The 17,618-nt window shown below is 42.7% G+C and overlaps 1 protein-coding gene across 5 annotated transcripts; it reads right to left on the bottom strand.

Annotated features, from left to right (window-relative positions):
• Positions 1-4,007: 4,007 nt before the first annotated feature.
• Positions 4,008-16,872, bottom strand: LOC115133275 (myotubularin-related protein 1-like). Of its 5 annotated transcripts, none has more exons than XM_029666344.2 (18): positions 16,558-16,870; positions 15,178-15,280; positions 14,945-14,971; positions 14,495-14,518; positions 11,943-12,018; positions 11,593-11,687; positions 11,330-11,437; positions 10,919-11,020; positions 10,670-10,753; positions 8,193-8,342; positions 7,715-7,903; positions 7,100-7,285; positions 6,835-6,993; positions 6,572-6,619; positions 6,354-6,446; positions 6,059-6,172; positions 5,751-5,927; positions 4,008-5,357 (listed from the first exon to the last, which is right to left on the bottom strand). In XM_029666344.2, exons 1-18 carry the CDS (start codon positions 16,680-16,682, stop codon positions 5,184-5,186), a joined length of 2,034 nt encoding a protein of 677 aa, XP_029522204.1. In that variant the 5' UTR covers positions 16,683-16,870; the 3' UTR covers positions 4,008-5,183. The 5 variants fall into 5 exon arrangements, with proteins under 5 accessions (XP_029522204.1, XP_029522205.1, XP_029522206.1 ...); XM_029666347.2 differs by lacking the exon at positions 4,008-5,357 and adding an exon at positions 5,425-5,478 and having other exon boundaries at positions 16,558-16,872; XM_029666345.2 differs by lacking the exon at positions 14,495-14,518.
• Positions 16,873-17,618: the final 746 nt, after the last annotated feature.

Raw genomic sequence — 17,618 nt, 5'->3', positions numbered from 1 at the left:
AATTATAATTATTCCCAAGCATAACATGTGATCGTATACAATTGTAAGCTAAGTTTGAAATTATGTTTTAGTCAAGTATTATATTTGTTTGGCCTTCTTGCGGGCAATTTACAAAGTATCTGTGACCATCTGCTCAAGAAAAAAATCAGACCGCAGCTGAATCTAGTTGATGATCCCTGATTTACTTTATGTTCAATCAGTGAAAGCATTACCATGTTTATCTCTCAATACCACAAGGATGATGCAAGTGAAGTTTAGTCTAGTACTGTAGGTTGGTTATCTTTGAATGCAACAGGTAATCCTTCAAAACATTTGACTTAAAAGTAAAATAAACTAAATAATTTATACACAGTGGGGTTTGAAATGATTGACACCCTCAATAAGGATGAGCAATAATGAATTCTAAAGATGCTTATCAATAAAGTAGTCAAAGGTTTAGCATTTGATCCCATATTCCTAGGAGGCAATGGCTACATCTAGCTTGTGAGTTCATTTTGGTTGTGTTTCAGATGATTTTGTGCCCAATAGAAATGTATGGTAAATAATTAAGTGTAATTTAATTCACTTTTATTATAAATAAGAATAGAAAATATTTCTAATCCAAATTAATGTGGATGCTACCATGATTACGGATAATCCTGAATGAATAAAAAAATGATGATGAGTGAGAAAGAGGGTTAAAGGTCATACCCCCTCACAGCTGGACGTGACCGGGAGACCCATGAGGCGTCGCACAATATGCCCAGCTAAATCCGGGTTAGGGGAGGGTTTGGCTATGTTCCACCCACGTAATATGGCAACAATATGCAATATTTCACATTGTTTGTCTGCATAATTTAAATCTAACACATTTTTATGAGGCAAAGTCCGCCTGACCAATAGTTATTGCTCTAGTATCCAATGGTGCCACTGACATCTATAGTCCCACCAACTGGTCTGGTGCAGCCAACTAAGGTCCAGGCTGTATCACACCTGGCCGTGATATCACAACCCGCAGCGTCGTCCAGGTTTAGCTGGTGTAGGCCATCATTGTAAATAAGACTTCGCTCTTAATGACTTGCCTATTTAGATAAATGTTCAATAAAAATATATATTTTTTAAAGGTAGCAGTGAATTAATATTCACATAGCTTCTAAGGCCCATATACATATGGTTTAAATACCAAATTCCATGGCCCCATGTCCATCGGTTCATTTCTTATAGCCCTGGTGTGGGCGAAGCCAACTCCGGTGACTGGCATACGCCCCCAAAAGACATTCGCTTGAAAAACGAGTGAAGCTACAATATTACTGTTTGTCCCTCTTCAGACGCCATAGCAACAACATAGCCAGTATACACTTCCTCAAAAAAGTCTGAATTAATCTAAGATAAATCAAGAATTCTGTAATTAATGTTGACATTTTTGGTCTTAGTCGTGCAATTGTACATCTAACTAGGATGTTTGGTGCAGTATTTATCAAGTGATTTTTTTTCTCATGAAAACTAGTTGTCTCTCGTTGAATAAAAAACACTTCATTGAAGAATCCCATCCATAGTTCCCACTCCTACTACGAGTAGTACTGTTGACCATCAATGGGCGTAGACTTCGGCTACCAGACTGACTTGCCTCAAGAAACATTTTGATGTGTGCGAACAGCCGGCAAAAAAAGAAAAAAAACATCAAAATGTTGTCATAATATTTGCACAAACGGTTTTGACTGGGAAGCATGCGACAGGCTTTATGGTTCATGAGAAGATGATTTTTCAAGTATCTTTCGCATTAGCATAACGTGCTAACGTGCGTCTATATGTAGTGTGGCCATAACTGAATACGGCAACTATTTTTAGTGAAAACCATTTAGACTGATGTAACGATGTAAATACAACATCTTGAGTGAATCCGCCGTTACGGTTCATGAGAATATGATTGCAGATGATTCTGAGCATTAGTGTTACATCTGCAAAGAATCTTGCCACCAACAAAATGTTGAATATTTGGGGCATAAAATAATCGAATCATAATAAAAAGTACATTTGAATCAGCCTGAGGCTGATGCCACGCAGGTGTTTGTCCACATGCATATACACACTCTCATTCAAATAAACACATACAAGAACACACACAAACATATACAGTTGGCATTGCTGTTATGATTTTAGTTGTCCTTGATGTCCTTTGTTTTAAATGTATTATTTGGTTTTATTATATTTTTTTGCGTTGTTTGCTTCTGTCGTTTCCTTTTTTTCTCTTTAGTTCATTCTCTTGGTTATTGGGGGATTCTTGGAGGTGGGGAATGGAATTAATTGTAGTTCTTGGGAGGGGTCTCGAATGGTTGAGGGACAGCTATTGGGTAACTGTGGGGGAGGAATCTTGGAGGGTTCTGGTTCACGTTTTTTGGCCTGGCGGTAGATCGGCCAACGTGCCCTTGAGCAGGGCATTGACCCTGGATGCTTCTGTGTGTCGCTCTGAATGGGAGTCTGTTGGATGACTGGTATGATGTAGTTGTTGGATGACTGGTATGATGTAGTTGTTGGAGGACTGGTATGATGTAGTTGTTGGATGACTGGTATGATGTAGTTGTTGGATGACTGGTATGATGTAGTTGTTGGATGACTGGTATGATGTAGTTGTTGGGTGACTGGTATGATGTAGTTGAGCGGCTTCACTGCAAGTATATTGTATGTTTCGAATATTCAATAAATATTTGCTATTAATAGTTTCCTTGTTTAAAAAAATATAAATACCAAATTAAGATATGTATACCAAAATAGTGACAAGTTTCAAGTTGAATGTACACATAAAATCAGATTTTTGATTTGTCAATAACTCAGCCATCTTTTGACCAATTCCTTAGCTTTTCTCAAACTATGGGCTTACATTCAATTTGGTCTCATATACCAATTTGGTGTCATTTAGTCATATAGTTCAGGAGAAGATTTGATTTTGAGTATTTTTAGCATATTACAATATGTGCTAATACTATTTCTCAAACTCCTTAGGCACTATTGTGATGAGTCCAAATACCAAATTGAGTTTCTGACTTTTAGTCCATGAGAAGATTTATGATTATTTGATGCATTACCATTATATAGTTAAACATTTAAATTGTTAAGTTTCCTTTTTAAAATGTCAATGCCAAACGTAACATTTCCATTTGATTCCAGGCCATTGTGGAGTGGATTTACAAAGGATATAAATAGACAGGTCAAATCAAATTTCCTGATTTATCAATAACTCAGCCATCTCTTAACCAATCAGGGGTATCAAACAGAGGGCCGAGTGTCTGCAGGTTTTTCCTTTCAATTAAGACCACCAGGTTCCTTAATAAAGGGAAAGAGGGATGCCGAGTCAGTTGTCCAACAATGTATTCAACTGAAATGTGTCTTCCGCATTTAACCCAACCCATCTGAATCAGAGGTGCGGTGGGGCTGCCTTACTTACGTCTTCGGCGCCTGGGTTAACTGCCTTTGCTCACCAGCAGAACGACAGTTTTTTACCTTGTGAGCTCGGGATTCGATCCAGCAACCTTTCAATTACTGGCCCCACGCTCTAACCATTAGAGCCCCCTTAATTAGTGACCTTAATTCATCAATCAAGTACAAGGGTGGAGCGAAAACCTGCCGACACTCAGCCCTCCGTGGAATGAGTTTGACGCAATGTACTTTAGCGTTTCTCAAGCGAAGTTAAAAGATGGGCCTACATACCGAATTTGGTGTTATTTGTACATTTTCAAGATGACGGAAAATCAATCCGGACCTTATGGGTCCTTGAAGCAAATTTGTTCACCTATGTACAATGTTTCAAGTCTCTAGGTCAAACGGGGCGATGGATATGAGGGGGTAAGTGAGACTGCTTGTAACAGCGCCACCTATAGGCCAGTTGGTGACATGTTTTATTTATTTATCAAGTTACTCATGGCCTCTAGGTTTTGTGTGCCAAATTTGAAAATTTGTTACCAATCTATTCTTGAGTTATTTGACCATGTCAACCCCAAAAAATAACTAAGAAAAACAATAGGTTACAATAATTGGAAAATAATCACATTTACCACAGAAAAGTTCAATGAAGTTGCAGCACAGTAATGATAACATAAACTTGACACAAGAAACAGTGGTTATAACCATCAAATGACACAGGAAACAGTGGTTATAACCATCACATGACACAGGAAACAGCTACAACCACCATAATACAGTAGGAACCATACACAATATCGAAGACATTAAGGTTAGTTAGACTTAAATGATATTGATCTAATCCTCAAGGAAAAGGATATGGGTATCACAGGATGTCAGTATTGCTGCAGTGTGTCTTCAAAGCCACAAAGGGGATATGAGCTCAGACCACATTACCATTGATTAACGTCGGCAGAGGGCAAGGAGAGCATCTCGGTGCAAATGGTAACCTAAAATAAGGATTTGGCGTCACCACAATGAAAGAAAAGTCACAAAGGAATACCAAAGATAACAAGAATACAAGATATAATGCAGATCATATGGATATCACCATTGCATAGAAATGAAACACACATTGAATAGGAAAAAAATGACGTTAAAAAAACACACACGTGCACAGAGACTTTCAATGGAACGTGTTGATAGGAACACGACATACACAAAAAGGTAAACCTCCAGTCAGGGCACATTAAATGGACGGACAGGAAGAGGGGGGGGGGGACATTATATTACAGAGGAATAGTTATGGCACAGCTGGATCAGGTTAAGTTAGTACAGAGAGATAGAGATCTTATTCAGTCTACACTCCAAATGGCACCCTATTCCCGACATAGTGCACTACTTTTGACCGGGACCTATAGGGAATAGGCTGCCATTGAGTTGATAATACATGCTTACTGGAATGTGGCAGTTAAGAAGTGCTGATTGATAGTTTAGAAATATGAATTCAATTCAATTAGAAATTGTTGTCATTCTTAAAGAGTATACTTTTGGTAGGTATAAATATATTAGTTACATCTATTTATATTTACACTTTCAACGTTCGACAAAATATTATGGTGCATTTCTCTCAATACTGTAATATTTCTTTCAACAATTACATTACCCTATATCTTTTCTCTTATTTGAATACAACCAAGAACAAAACTTTGTTACAAGTGTGTACTTATTTTCTCTATGATAAAAACACTTGTGGAAAAATAGGGGAATACAAAGACAAATGTATTGGTAGGGGTATGTGTGTGTATTCAGACGGTGGTGTGTAGGGGCGTTCCCCCGCTGTGTGAGGGTGATGATGTGTGTTCTGATGAAGAGGAAAGAGAGCCGTGTGATGAAGATGCTTCTCTCTGTAACTCTTCAACCTTCCTCTGTAACTCAGCTTTCAGGAACAACAACTCCTTCAGGTTCTGGTGCACTGGCATCTGATGGGGAGAGAGACATGGTTAGTACGATATACACAAACAGGTTCTGGTGCACTGGCATCTGATGGGGAGAGAGACATGGTTAGTAGATATACACAAACAGGTTCTGGTGCACTGGCATCTGATGGGGAGAGAGACATGGTTAGTACGATATACACAAACATACAACGCGTTTGGAAAGTATTCAGACCCCTTCGCTTTTTCCACATTTTGTTACGTTACAGCCTTATTCTAAAATATATATATTTTTCAAATCTAGTTTTTCTAAATAGAATATAGTACAATTAGTACACAGTAAGCAGTTTATGTAAGTAGTAGGCAAGGCAGATTTCAGACCCCCCCACACACACTTTTCCTCCCTCCCTCCCTCCACAAGCGCACTACCACCCCTACCTGCGGCCTCATACGGGGGTTCCATCGCACGTAATACCCGGTCCACAGCTCCAGGTGTCGAACACTAGCCAGAGGGTACAGGACGTGGTGCTCATAGTCCACATAGAACGGGTTGGTGAAGTCCTCTGGTTGACTGTTGATGTAGGACCATAAAGAGACTGTCTTGGTCTGGACATCCTGTGGAGGAAGAAGAAGAGACAGATGGTCAGGAATCAATTAACATTCCATAGACAGTTTTACTGTAAGAGACCAGCTGAGGACTGTAATACTCAGCCTCCCACCCCCGCCGGTGAAGAAATGATACTTACATTGATGACTCTCTCCTGTTCGCTGTTGTAGAGGAACGTACCAAAGAGGCAGCTGTAGAGGTGGTCCAGAATGGTGATTAGGAACAACTCATTGAACTCAAATGCTGCAGGGAACTTTGAACAAATAGAGAGACAGAAAGACAGATTGAGTATAACTACACAATTATTACACAATTACCTGTGTGTGTGTGTGTGTGTGTGTAGCAGGGAAATCTCACCAGATGTGTCTACATGTACGTACTGTGTGTGTTTGTGTCGGTCTGTACGTGCGTCTCTGTGTGTGTGTAACACTCACCTGTCGGGTCATCTGCCAGACACAGTCTATAAATTGGATGAAGAGAGGTGATCTCTCTGAGTTGGCATGGTTCTCATCCCCATGGCCCACACGCTGAGAAACACACCCACACAGGTTATTAAACACACACACATACGCACACACACACAAAGATCCTCTCACACATCTTTAAGAAAACACACAAGAAACAATGCAGACATCACACACACTCCTCTCACCGCGGCGAACTTGTGTCCGAAGCTGATCCACTCCTTCTCCAGCAGTACCTGAGAAGACACACCTCTTATACTTTACTTACAACACAAATGACGAGAGACAAAGGTTTCCCTTCCTCACTCACCAGTCTGCTCTCCTTCTCTTCCCTTCCTTCCCTCCCAACCTTCCTTCTCACCTGGAAGCCCCTGAGGTTGCGGTAGTGGCCGTCCCCTGTCCAGCCCTTAAACATTCTCTTCCTCCCCCTTTCCCCATCCCTTTTACTCACCTGGAAGCCCCTGAGGGTGCGGTAGTGGCTGTCCAGCATCAGCATGGCCAGAGAGGTGAGCTGGGCTGTCCGGTCCCACCCATCACTACAGTGGACCACCACAGAGGTTTTACCAGACTCCAGCTTGTCAGCTATACGCACTGCACCCGCAAGGAGGACCTGGGGGGGGGTACTTGTGAAAATGTGTTGTGTGCGTATCCATCTCTCTCCCTTGAGCCAGAGTGTGTATGTGCGTGTGAACGAGAGAGAGCAAGAGAGTCCTCACCCGCATGTACTCTAGCCAGTGTGTCTGGTCGACTGCAGAGTGCCAGTGGGCCTCGTCTGTACTAGGGTAGACCACTTCTTTCAGTTTCCTCAGTGACTCCCTCATCACGTGGATGTTGGGGATCTCCAGAAAGTTGAGTTCCACGTTGGGATAGAAACTCTCACTCTCATAACCACCATCCTTAGCCTGGGGGAGAGAGGGGTGGAAAGGACATTTAGCAGAGCGGAAAAAAGGAGGAGTGGCAAAAGAGAAACAGAAGAGAAAACGTTAAGGAAGTAAAGAAAAGCGAGAAGAGAAAAGAGAAAATGAAAAAGGGAGAGGGTAGGAGAGAGAAGAGATGGAAACAGACACGAAGTAATCAATAGCCTTTGGAGAGCTGGTGGTGTGACAGAAGAGTAACCTCCTAAAACAGGCAGACACAGTTACAGGACATTCACCAAAATTGCTCAAAACACCGTACATACCAGACATTTACCATACCGTCCCTTTACGGTCCCCATAAAACACGTTGTGATATAGAACATAGCTGAGATTCAAGTCAAACTTAGCTTGAACACCAATGCTTACATCACGGTCTCCAGTTGACGACATCGGTCTTAAATTGCAATAGATCACCTTGTTGTTGTCTGCCACGCTGCTCTGTCGGGCGTCAAATATGGTGAGTTTGTGAGACTGTGCGTTAGCATCCATGATGGTCTGGAGGTATCTTTCGTCCTCCTTACAGCGCCGGTCAGAGGGTCCCACTAAAGGCTGACTGCTACGCACTATAGTGGCCTGGCTCTCCGGGTGGATCCATGACAATACCTAAAGAAGAGGAAGGAGAGAGAGAACAAGCGAGAGAGCGAGGAAGGAAGGAGTTATAGCGGCCTGGCTCTCTGGGTGGATTTATGGTAAACACCTAGCGGGGTACAGGGTAAGTTTCGGCATAATTTTGAAGATACCTTTTGAGGAAACTTTCCAGGTAACTTTCAAAATAACAGCACATTTAAACATGTACACAGTATACACACAGCTAGCACCAACAGGTAAAACACATATCTTATTTGTATTTTTTTACACATACCACCCCCCCCCCACACATCCCCAGACGTACCGGTATGCGGTGCCTGGCCCTGAAGGCCACAACTCGTTTGAGGTCGTCGTCCTTGATGCTAGTGGGGATGACCAGCAGGGCAGGGTAGGTGTCACACACCTCATAACTACTGTTCATCTTACTGATGGCCCAACTCTCATTGGGAAGACCCTGGTGTGGGAGAGCAGGAATACAAGAGCCTCTAAATGTAGTGAGCAACAGTTCATTCATCAGTTCTTTGACTACAGCATTGTTTAAGACTGTTTTCTGATTGGCAAGAAGGGCATTCTAGAAATGGGCATTAAAAACAGATATACGGGACAGTTGGATGTCTCTGGGACAGATACACTGCATACACAAGACCATCCTTGCTACAAAGTTACAGAACGCGAAACCAACATCCACACAAACGGATATTGGATACATTGTAAATGCAGGCCGAACGAGGGAAAAAAACGTAGCTAGCTAGCATTCATTTGTTTGTTTTTGCAGAGACATCTGATGACCTAACGTGGCGAGTAATGGGATGAACATGAATTTCCTCGGTCCTTCAATGTTGCAGTCATGACGCAAGTGGCGCTATGCTGTCAAATCCTCCCACATATTTGTAGTTTGACCAGTGGTTTTCAGCAACTGATATTGTTGAATTCACATTGGCATGTTTCCTAGCAACAAACTATTTAGCTAGCTTCTAGCCTAGTTTTTGATATGCAATGTGAATGATATCCTCGTAATGAAAGAAAGTCCTGAAAGTCAACAAAGTCCTGACAAGAAGACACTGAGCGTTGTGCTGTGATTGGCTCAGTGTTCTGTCACTCAAGGGGACAGCGTCACCGCCAAGTCTAAGAGTAGAGCAAAAAAATTCTAGCCCCTTGGGCGCCGTCATAGAGTTACATTAGAAGTGCCCATCCAAGAAGGCTCAAAGTTATTGGCCACAGATAGTTATCCTCATGAATCAACACTACTGGCAAATCATTTTTAATCCTTGTCATATGAAGAGAAATTATAGGTAAAACATATCGGTGCTCATCGGCCATAAACATTACACAACTAGTTGGAAATCGCAAATTCAACAAATGAGTGGTTTGGAAGGAATCAGTGTGACTAAATGCAAGCATTGCAAAATCATTAGCCTGCTATTCAGTGGAGTAGCTGTGTGGTCGAAAGTCTAAGATTAAGGGTCTCTTTTCCTAGTTTAAAATTATTAACATTCAACATTGGCCATGCTGTCAACGAAGCATGATTTGTGCCGCGCTCAAAACAACTTAACTCGGAACTGCAAAATCTGACTTCAGAGAGTTCAAGACAACTGGGAACGAGCTACGACTGGGAAAATACATTTTGAACTTTCATCCAACTCGGAATTGTAAAAAAGTTTGATGACAGAATTTGCCAACGAAGGGCTGCCGCGCCACCTTCCTGTTCAAGTGAACACAGCACAAGAAAGTGTTTCCAAAAATGTCTTGTATGCTATTGCATAAATTATTTGATATGCATACTATAGCTAAGAAAGTAATAATAAGTGTATGTTGTGTAGTAAGCTGTTAGTAGCCCATGTTTATCACCCTAATAATTTGGTCTATTTTCACCTCTTCATTTCGCCTACTGTTCTGACTTGTGGTTCACATGTAGCCTATAACCTGTTTTAGAGAAATGTAATCATTGAATATTGTAAGAGCTTTCGTTGTCTGCTTATATGCCCCCTTTATTTATCTTACGGTTCTGAATTGGTGTACAGGAAGAACACTAGGAACGGCCCATGTTCTGAATTATGTTGCTGTACATTTCAAAAGTGCTGAACAAATAGTTATATTGACTACGTCCATCCCAGCTCGCTCATTAATGTCTTAATCGAAATTATGGATTGCCTCTTATCCGCTTGCCGTCCCCTTATGCCATAGTTTGTACATCTCAATTGTCAGCAGAAACCACATCGGCTATGTTTTTTTTAAAGGAAGTAAATGAGGCTGAATGAACTGTTTCACTGCCAAACAAGGCTCCGCTGATAGCCAGGAGTAGCAGTGGTAAGGTGTGGGGACTGCTGTTGGGACAGCTTTATGTAGGCCCTAACAGTTTGCGGGTACCGTTTATCACCGTTCTAGTTCAATTAATGTATTGTTTAGTGATGTGTTGTGGCTTTGCTGGTATGTAATCCCACGTTTTTTTGCCCCGCCAAGATTTACATGCTAAAATCGCGACTGGAACTAACAACCACCAGATTTAGCGGGAACATTTTTGAAGGTGTGTATTCACATGTCAAAATGAAAATGTGTGCTTAGTTGTCCATTACTTCCAAAGTAATGTACCGAAACGTCTGCATTTATCCATTACATATACGTTAGTCTTACATGAAACATTTCAAAAGGACTTCGAGACTCAAAGCAAATAAATCTCAAGTGATTTCTCCAATTACACAGAAATGTTCAGATTTTCTAATGTTGGAAAATCAAGAATACTATGTCTCATCTCTTCTCTTAGCTAATATCAACCATGGTTACCTGTCTCTTGTACTCAGATATGGGATCGTACACCTTCCATCCGTCCACAAGAAACTTCTCCTTATACAGGAAGGCAAACAAGGGCTGCAAAGGGATAAAAACAGGGAGAGTAAAGTGACAGGTCTCAACAAATGAACAAGCAAGGATTTGAACTAAGATCACAACCCATATTGTGTTACATGCCAGGCACCTATCAGAATGCTAGGATCCTTAACTCCCGCCATGTATTGGTTGATTGACAGGTCTTACCAGGCCATTTGATAGGGGGAAGGTGTGTTTTGTTAGAACCTCCACTATCTCTGGTTGGCTGGCGTCCTCCTTCTTATAGGCAAACCGGGGACTACGCATGTCCTGATGGAGGTAGAGAGAGAGAGAGAAAGGGGGGAGAGAGAGAGAGAGAGAAGAGTTTTTATAAGTAAAATCTATGAATACAAATGAAACCAGATCTTCCAACAATCCTTCCTTCAACTCTCGTACACAATTCGTAAACCTGTGGGCAAGCACATGCATTTTAACAGAGAATACTACGTGTGTGTGTGTAACTCCTGGGTTGTAATTCTCTCTTACCTTACAGAAGGCGGTTGTTATGACTGCTTATAACAGCCTTGTGCAGGCTTAATAAACAGGCCTTATAACAGTAGTAGGGTGTGCATTTCTCACCTTACAGACTATCTCCATGCCCTGTGTGTTCTCTCCATGACTCTGGACACTGATGGTCTCGAGACGACTGATCGCTCCCAGGTTCACATCCAGGATGAAGGGAGTATCCTGGGAAAATAGTGGGATGAGAATGGGACGGGAATGAGATGAGAAAGGGACGGGAATGAGACGGGAACAGGATGGGGAAGTTCACATATAAAAGTTTTAAATAAAGAATTGGGTGAACGAGGGTCAAACCTGAGTGTGTATGTGGGTGCTCTTACCCTCTCCAGGCTGATAAAGTATAGTTTATAGTCAGTGCTGGTGAGGGTTCCTGTCACCAAGCCAGTGAAGGGACAGATGTACATCACATCCTTGGCTGAGGGGACAAACAACAACAAAACAAACAAACAGAAACATGTTAACAACTAGAGCTCCTCTCATAATAGGCTGAAGACAAGAGAGAGGAAAACAGAAAGGTATAGAAAATGGGAAAATAAGTCCAAATGGAGAAAAAGAGATCTAGAGGGAGAGAGAGAGGCACACAGAAAAGTAGTGGCTGGATTCGAGAGAGAGCGAGAGAATGTGAGCGCGAGAGAGCGACAGAAGACAGAGACACAGAATGGATGCCCACCCACAGCCTTGATGGTCTCTCCCGGAACCAGTGGAACCTCGTCCATCTGGACCTGCTTGGTTCCGTCTCTGAGAGCCTAGAACATAGAACCATAGAGCCATCTCAGAGATCTAGAACTCTCAACAGAACATCGGGTTCTAAGCAGAACCATTTCTCACTGTCCGAGCTACAGCTACACAGCCAAAGAGAGGGGGAGGCAGAAGGAGAATGAAACGAAGGTTGTAGGTGGAAGAGAAGGAATGGAGAGAGCGTGGGGGGGGGGGCGAAAGAGGCAGAGGAATAGGGAAAGGGGCAGCAGTAGATAAGGAACAGGGGAGACCGAAGGGGCAGGAGAGAGGGATGGAGGGAGTGATGGACAGAGAGCGTGGGGGGCGAAAGAGGCAGAGGAATAGGAAAGGGGCAGCAGTAGATAAGGAACAGGGGAGGCCGAAGGGGCAGGAGAGAGGGATGGAGGGAGTGATGGACAGAGAGCGTGGGGGGGGGGCGAAAGAGGCAGAGGAATAGGGAAAGGGGCAGCAGTAGATAAGGAACAGGGGAGACCGAAGGGGCAGGAGAGAGGGATGGAGGGAGTGATGGACAGAGAGCGAAACTTGCCAAAGCGTGGGGGGGAAGCGCAGAGTCACTATCGCCTTGGTAACAATGTCCCCTTTCCATAAAGTCCTGGACCAAGATGGGAGGCAAGGCAAGCGTGGAAGCAGAGAAAGAGAGAGCGAAGGGAAGAGTTAATTCTCTTACAGTTGCAAGTTATCGTGAGAGAACAAGAGAGAAAATGAGGAAAGAGAAAATGAGAGAGAGAACGTGAGAGAAAGAGAATGCAGAAGTGGCAGAGAGGTTGATAAAAGGGTCTTTGAGGTCACGGACGTGAAGCACTGCGGAGAAATTAGAATATTTAGTCAGTAGAGTTCTAACAGGAAGTGAAGAAGGGAGCAAAGCCACAACCTCGCTATGAAAAAAAAAAAGAGTGATGTAATCAACGGCTAATGTTTAGTATATTGCAAATCAGTCTGACAGTACTTTTGACAGCATTCCAATATGTAGGAAGTATGGTTGGAAATGACAAATGCATCAGAAATGGTATAGAGAAGTTGAGAAGATCATCAGTTAATGTGTTTGTAGGATCTTCTGTGTATAAAATAACATCATTAGCCTGGTTTCCATCCAATTGGCAATAGATTTTTAATGAGAACATTCTAAAATCTGCATAAAGCAATATGTACATTTTCCCACCAGAGAGGTGCTTACATCAAATTGACTTGTTTAACTAGGCAAATCAGTTAAGAACAAATTCTTATTTACAATGACGGCCAAACCCTACCCCGGAGGACGCTGGGCCAATTGTGCACCGCCCTATGGGACTCCCAATCGCGGCCGGTTGTGATACAGCCTGGAATCAAACCAAGGTCTGTAGTGCCGCCTCTAGCATTGAGATGCAGTGCCTTAGACTGCTGCGCCACTCGGGAGCCCACTAAATTCCACTGATGGTTTTGCCACACAAATTGTTGCGTTATACAGCGAGTGTGTCCTCTCTGGTATTGCCACGTGTGCTCTAGCCAACAGCTCACAGATACAGTGTGGGTATAGCCTACTTCACGATAAGATTATTATGGACAAAAGAGCGAGATTCTTTTTATTTGTCAAACGGCAGTCAAGCATCTATCATCATGTCACCAGAATTAAAACCCTCTATAGTTATTGGAAAGGAGCATCAAGCTCATCACTGTGCACGTTCACCACCCTGGGAAGTAACTTATTTCATCTGCAGCCTTAATAAACTGCACGCTTTCACGGGTCGTAGTGGGAGGACCACAACACATTATCATGTGACTCCAAGTTCACTTCGATATGATGGTTATTATATCAATATTTGCGCATGAAGGCGATTCCACACATAATATATTTACCGACACAAAAAGATTTTGTTGACATTTGGAAAGTTAAGCGACAAATTTGCTGTTTCCATCAGTCCTGTCATGACATTTTTTATCCGGCATTTACCTTACTCTAATAAAAAGGTTGGATGGAAACCTGGTTATTGATTCTATTATTTTCCCCCCAGTTTGATTTAGAAACGATAGAGCCACATTTGTAGGAAGTAAACAGAAACTGCTCTGTTTATTACAACCATATCTAGTGGCTACCGGAGGCTACTGACGAAACCAGGGTTCTATGAATGAAGCGCAACGGAAAAAATATTTCGGACTTTCTCTCGCGACCCAATTTTCAAATCAGGCGAGCCCACACGGGGTCGCGACCTCTGGTTTGGGAAACGCTGGCCTTGACCTTGAAGGCTAAGGACCCACAGTCTCTTTATCCTTGAAAGTAATATCTACAGGTACAAACAGCATGACAGCTCCTACAAACTACTACACAAAGAACGAGCTGACAACCATAAAAATAGCTGTAGAACATCACAAATAAACGATATATAGGTAATCACAAAGAAACACACTGCGCTGTAGTTTACACACTCCTTGACAGGTTGACAAGTACTAAGGTAACCTAGGAATGTTAAAAAGGCTGTTGGGTGGACGCCACCAGTCTTCAAATCTTACCCTGAGAACAGGCCTCTTGGACACCTGTTGGTTACAGACAACCGCACACACCGAGTTACTACACACACACTCTCCGGGTTAACACTCACATACACAAAACACACAGAGCTAAAGGATAGGCCTAGAAGACCCCTGAACAGTGGTGTATCACCGGAAGGCAAAGCTGCAGCAGACGGCGAGAGAAGCATTAACCCGCTGAACACAAAAGCTATAACCTCATTTCAGAAACTAAAATAACTAAAATAATGCTTTCTGAATGGTGCAAAGAGAGAGGCAGACTAAAGGTTGACTGTGGCCTTTGCAAAGAGAATGACATTGCATGACTACGTCAGTTGCTATAGAAAAGACTCAGCATAAGGAAGACTACCCAAATCACTCGACCCAGGGTACATAGAGCGTGTAAGCGCGCAAACACACAAGCAACACTGCTGCTGCTATGGTTAACCTTACCCTTGGGAGATCTGTCCTTCTCCCAACCTGTCAGTCAGAAAACACAGGTTATGACGCGGATGTCTAAACCTGTTATTGTGTGCACATTCGTGTGTGTTGTTATAAGCCTGCTATTACAAACAGCAAGTGTGTGTGTGCGTGCGCGTATCCATGCTAATGCATGCGACCGTGTGTGAGCGCGTCAGTGCTTGTGCGTGTGACCGTGTGGGACCAACCACGCGTGTTTCCCCCACCTTGAAGTCTCTGGATCCCGTGTCTGGGGTTATGGATGATAACTGGCTGGAGATGGTGGCTGCTATCAGCTGCTTACACCACTCCACATGAGAACCTGTAGGACTGGGCGAGGGATGAAGGGAGAGAGAGAAACAGACAGACGAAGGTATATAGGGGACATACAGAAAGAAAGAGACAGAGACACAGATAGACGGAGGAATATGGGGGATATACAGAAAGAGAGGGAGAGAGACATGAGGGAGAGGGGAATAGTCAGAGAGAGAGTTCAAATGAGAGAGGGACAAGGGGACACAAAAATAAAGAGACAGACAGAGGGCTCAATAGTGGTTTCAAGGGAGGGAGAGAGAGAGCAATGTTTAAGAGATACCAGAGGTAGGCAGTCAGTCACACACAGTAGTAGGCTGCATCACATTAAAAAAAGCCTGTTTTGCAACATCTGGGCAAAAATAGGTCGCGGTTAGGCTGATTCCTGCTGGGCAAAGTCACTACTTTATAACAGGGGCGTGTTCACTTGGCACAGATTAGTGATGGGCATTCCGAGTCTTTTCGGCGAGCCGGCTCATTTGGCTCCCAAACGGCTCTTTATTCAAAATGCTTTAAAAAACGACATAGAACAATTAAAAAAATAATCTCCAATGTGAAGCCCAAAATTCTGCCATTATGTCAGCTCGTGAAATGCGCATTCAAATACATTTTTAACTGACCAAATATGGAATATTACGTTTTTCGCACTGCAAAAAAAGAGCGTGGACCAGATTTACTTGCTCTCCCCACTATTTATTGTTTGTGCAGTGAGGATCAATCCTCATTATTTTCTAATTTATCTGTAGAAAATCTTTTGAGCTCAAACGGCAGTGTGAAAAATCAGGGAGCCAAATGAACGGCTCTTACACCGATGCGATTCAGTTCCCGACCCATTACTAGCACAAATCCCCTACGCCCATCTGGCGCTCTCGTTGCCGAATGCCGAAATACACAAGAGACACGGTAGCTTACAATGCATTTACTGCATGTTACAGCACAATGAAACTCTTTGAGGATTAACGTTAAACTCGTTGAAAACAACACTAACAACAAATGTCAAAAAAGTACCTAAATGATGCATGCAGGCAAGCTATTGCCTAGGAAAGAGCAAGTCACATTTCTACAACGATAGGCCTATACACGACACCGCCCAAGAGCCAATACACACACACACACAACTAACGCTGTAGTAACATTCTAAACGTTTTGTAACAACATATGACAAGCAATGTCTAACAACTGCAGCCTACGAAAGGGAAATTCGCTCTTATATTTCTACTGCCCAGTGCAAAATCCATCATAACAGTGCAGCTAGTAACAGTTTTGTAGCGAGACCGGAAAAGCTATATATTCACCTGTCCAATGTCTCCACGCTAGCCTGTGTCGATCCAGAGTTGGCCAGCGTTCGTGGCTGGTTGTTTCGATTCGGTACTCCCGGCAGCGCAGGGCTATCTCCTCCTCCAACCGAGTGCTTTTCCATTTTAGTCTCCACTCAACCCCGTTTCCTTCCCGCTAGATGACGGATCAAATATGCTTCCTTTCTGAATGTCGACCAAATCTGTGTGGCGGCAACGTGTTTAAGAATTGACGTTGTTTTTATACGGATGAGACTGACTCTTCCGCTAGCTAGCTCACAGCACGAGAGAGAATACGGATGTTCGCTAGCTTCCGAGTCTCGTTCTGTTAATAAAATAGAGCCGGTGTGTTTATTTTGCAGATTTGAGGAAGCAGTCAGTGAGCTCAACCCTGGAGCAGGACAGCACACACCTTGCCCAGGCGAACCATTAAGATCACCCAAAATGCTCACATCCTTTACTAACCAGCTTCAGCAACACATAGATTGAGGATCAATTTGAGGCCTGCATCCAATAAATGGTTATTACATTGTTAGTGTTCTTGCAAAAATAGGTCACAAGAGGCTTACTACATGTTGCCTATTGTAACTAACGACTGGCTGAGGGCAAATGGCATAACCCAGCCTCATCAGCAACACATGCATAGACAGGAAAATGTAAAGGGTGTAGGGATTTTATAGTAAGCCTGGAAAATTCATAGCGTAGATCATAAGAGGTTACTACACCATATAGCCTGATGTATCCCCCATATTAAACATATTGATCACTTCAAAGGTCACTGGGTCGTCCCACGAAATCAGCCCCATTTCGGTAATGTAAGTTTATTTCACATAATTTAACAATCGGTTATATAGAGCAATGTTCAACTTAATAAACAACACATTTTCCCATCTCAAAATATTAAATAAAAAAATGCCTATATTAAGTGCCAAATAAAGTAAAATGGTTGACGATTTCATCTTAATTCTTCCAAAAATCCCAGTGTGAGAGGAGAAATGGAAGCTTATTGTGTGCAACATGGAGGGGCAATTAAATGCAAGCTTAGTTTTCTACCACAAAAC

This window comes from Oncorhynchus nerka, linkage group LG8, assembly GCF_034236695.1.
Source record: "Oncorhynchus nerka isolate Pitt River linkage group LG8, Oner_Uvic_2.0, whole genome shotgun sequence".
NCBI lineage: Eukaryota > Metazoa > Chordata > Actinopteri > Salmoniformes > Salmonidae > Oncorhynchus > Oncorhynchus nerka.
The sequence above is the reverse complement of the archived record's forward strand: the minus strand, read 5'-3'. Positions and strand labels throughout refer to the sequence as shown.

Excerpts from the sequence above, each read along its gene's own strand:
- LOC115133275 (XM_029666344.2), bottom strand. The coding sequence starts at position 16,682 with ATGGAAAAGCACTCGGTTGGAGGAGGAGATAGCCCTGCGCTGCCGGGA. Across the intron at positions 14,519-14,944 it reads GAAGGACAGATCTCCCAAGG|GTGTCCAAGAGGCCTGTTCT; the intron begins GTAAGGTTAACC and ends TGTAACCAACAG. Across the intron at positions 12,019-14,494 it reads CCAAGAGGCCTGTTCTCAGG|GCTCTCAGAGACGGAACCAA; the intron begins GTAAGATTTGAA and ends TCTATGTTCTAG.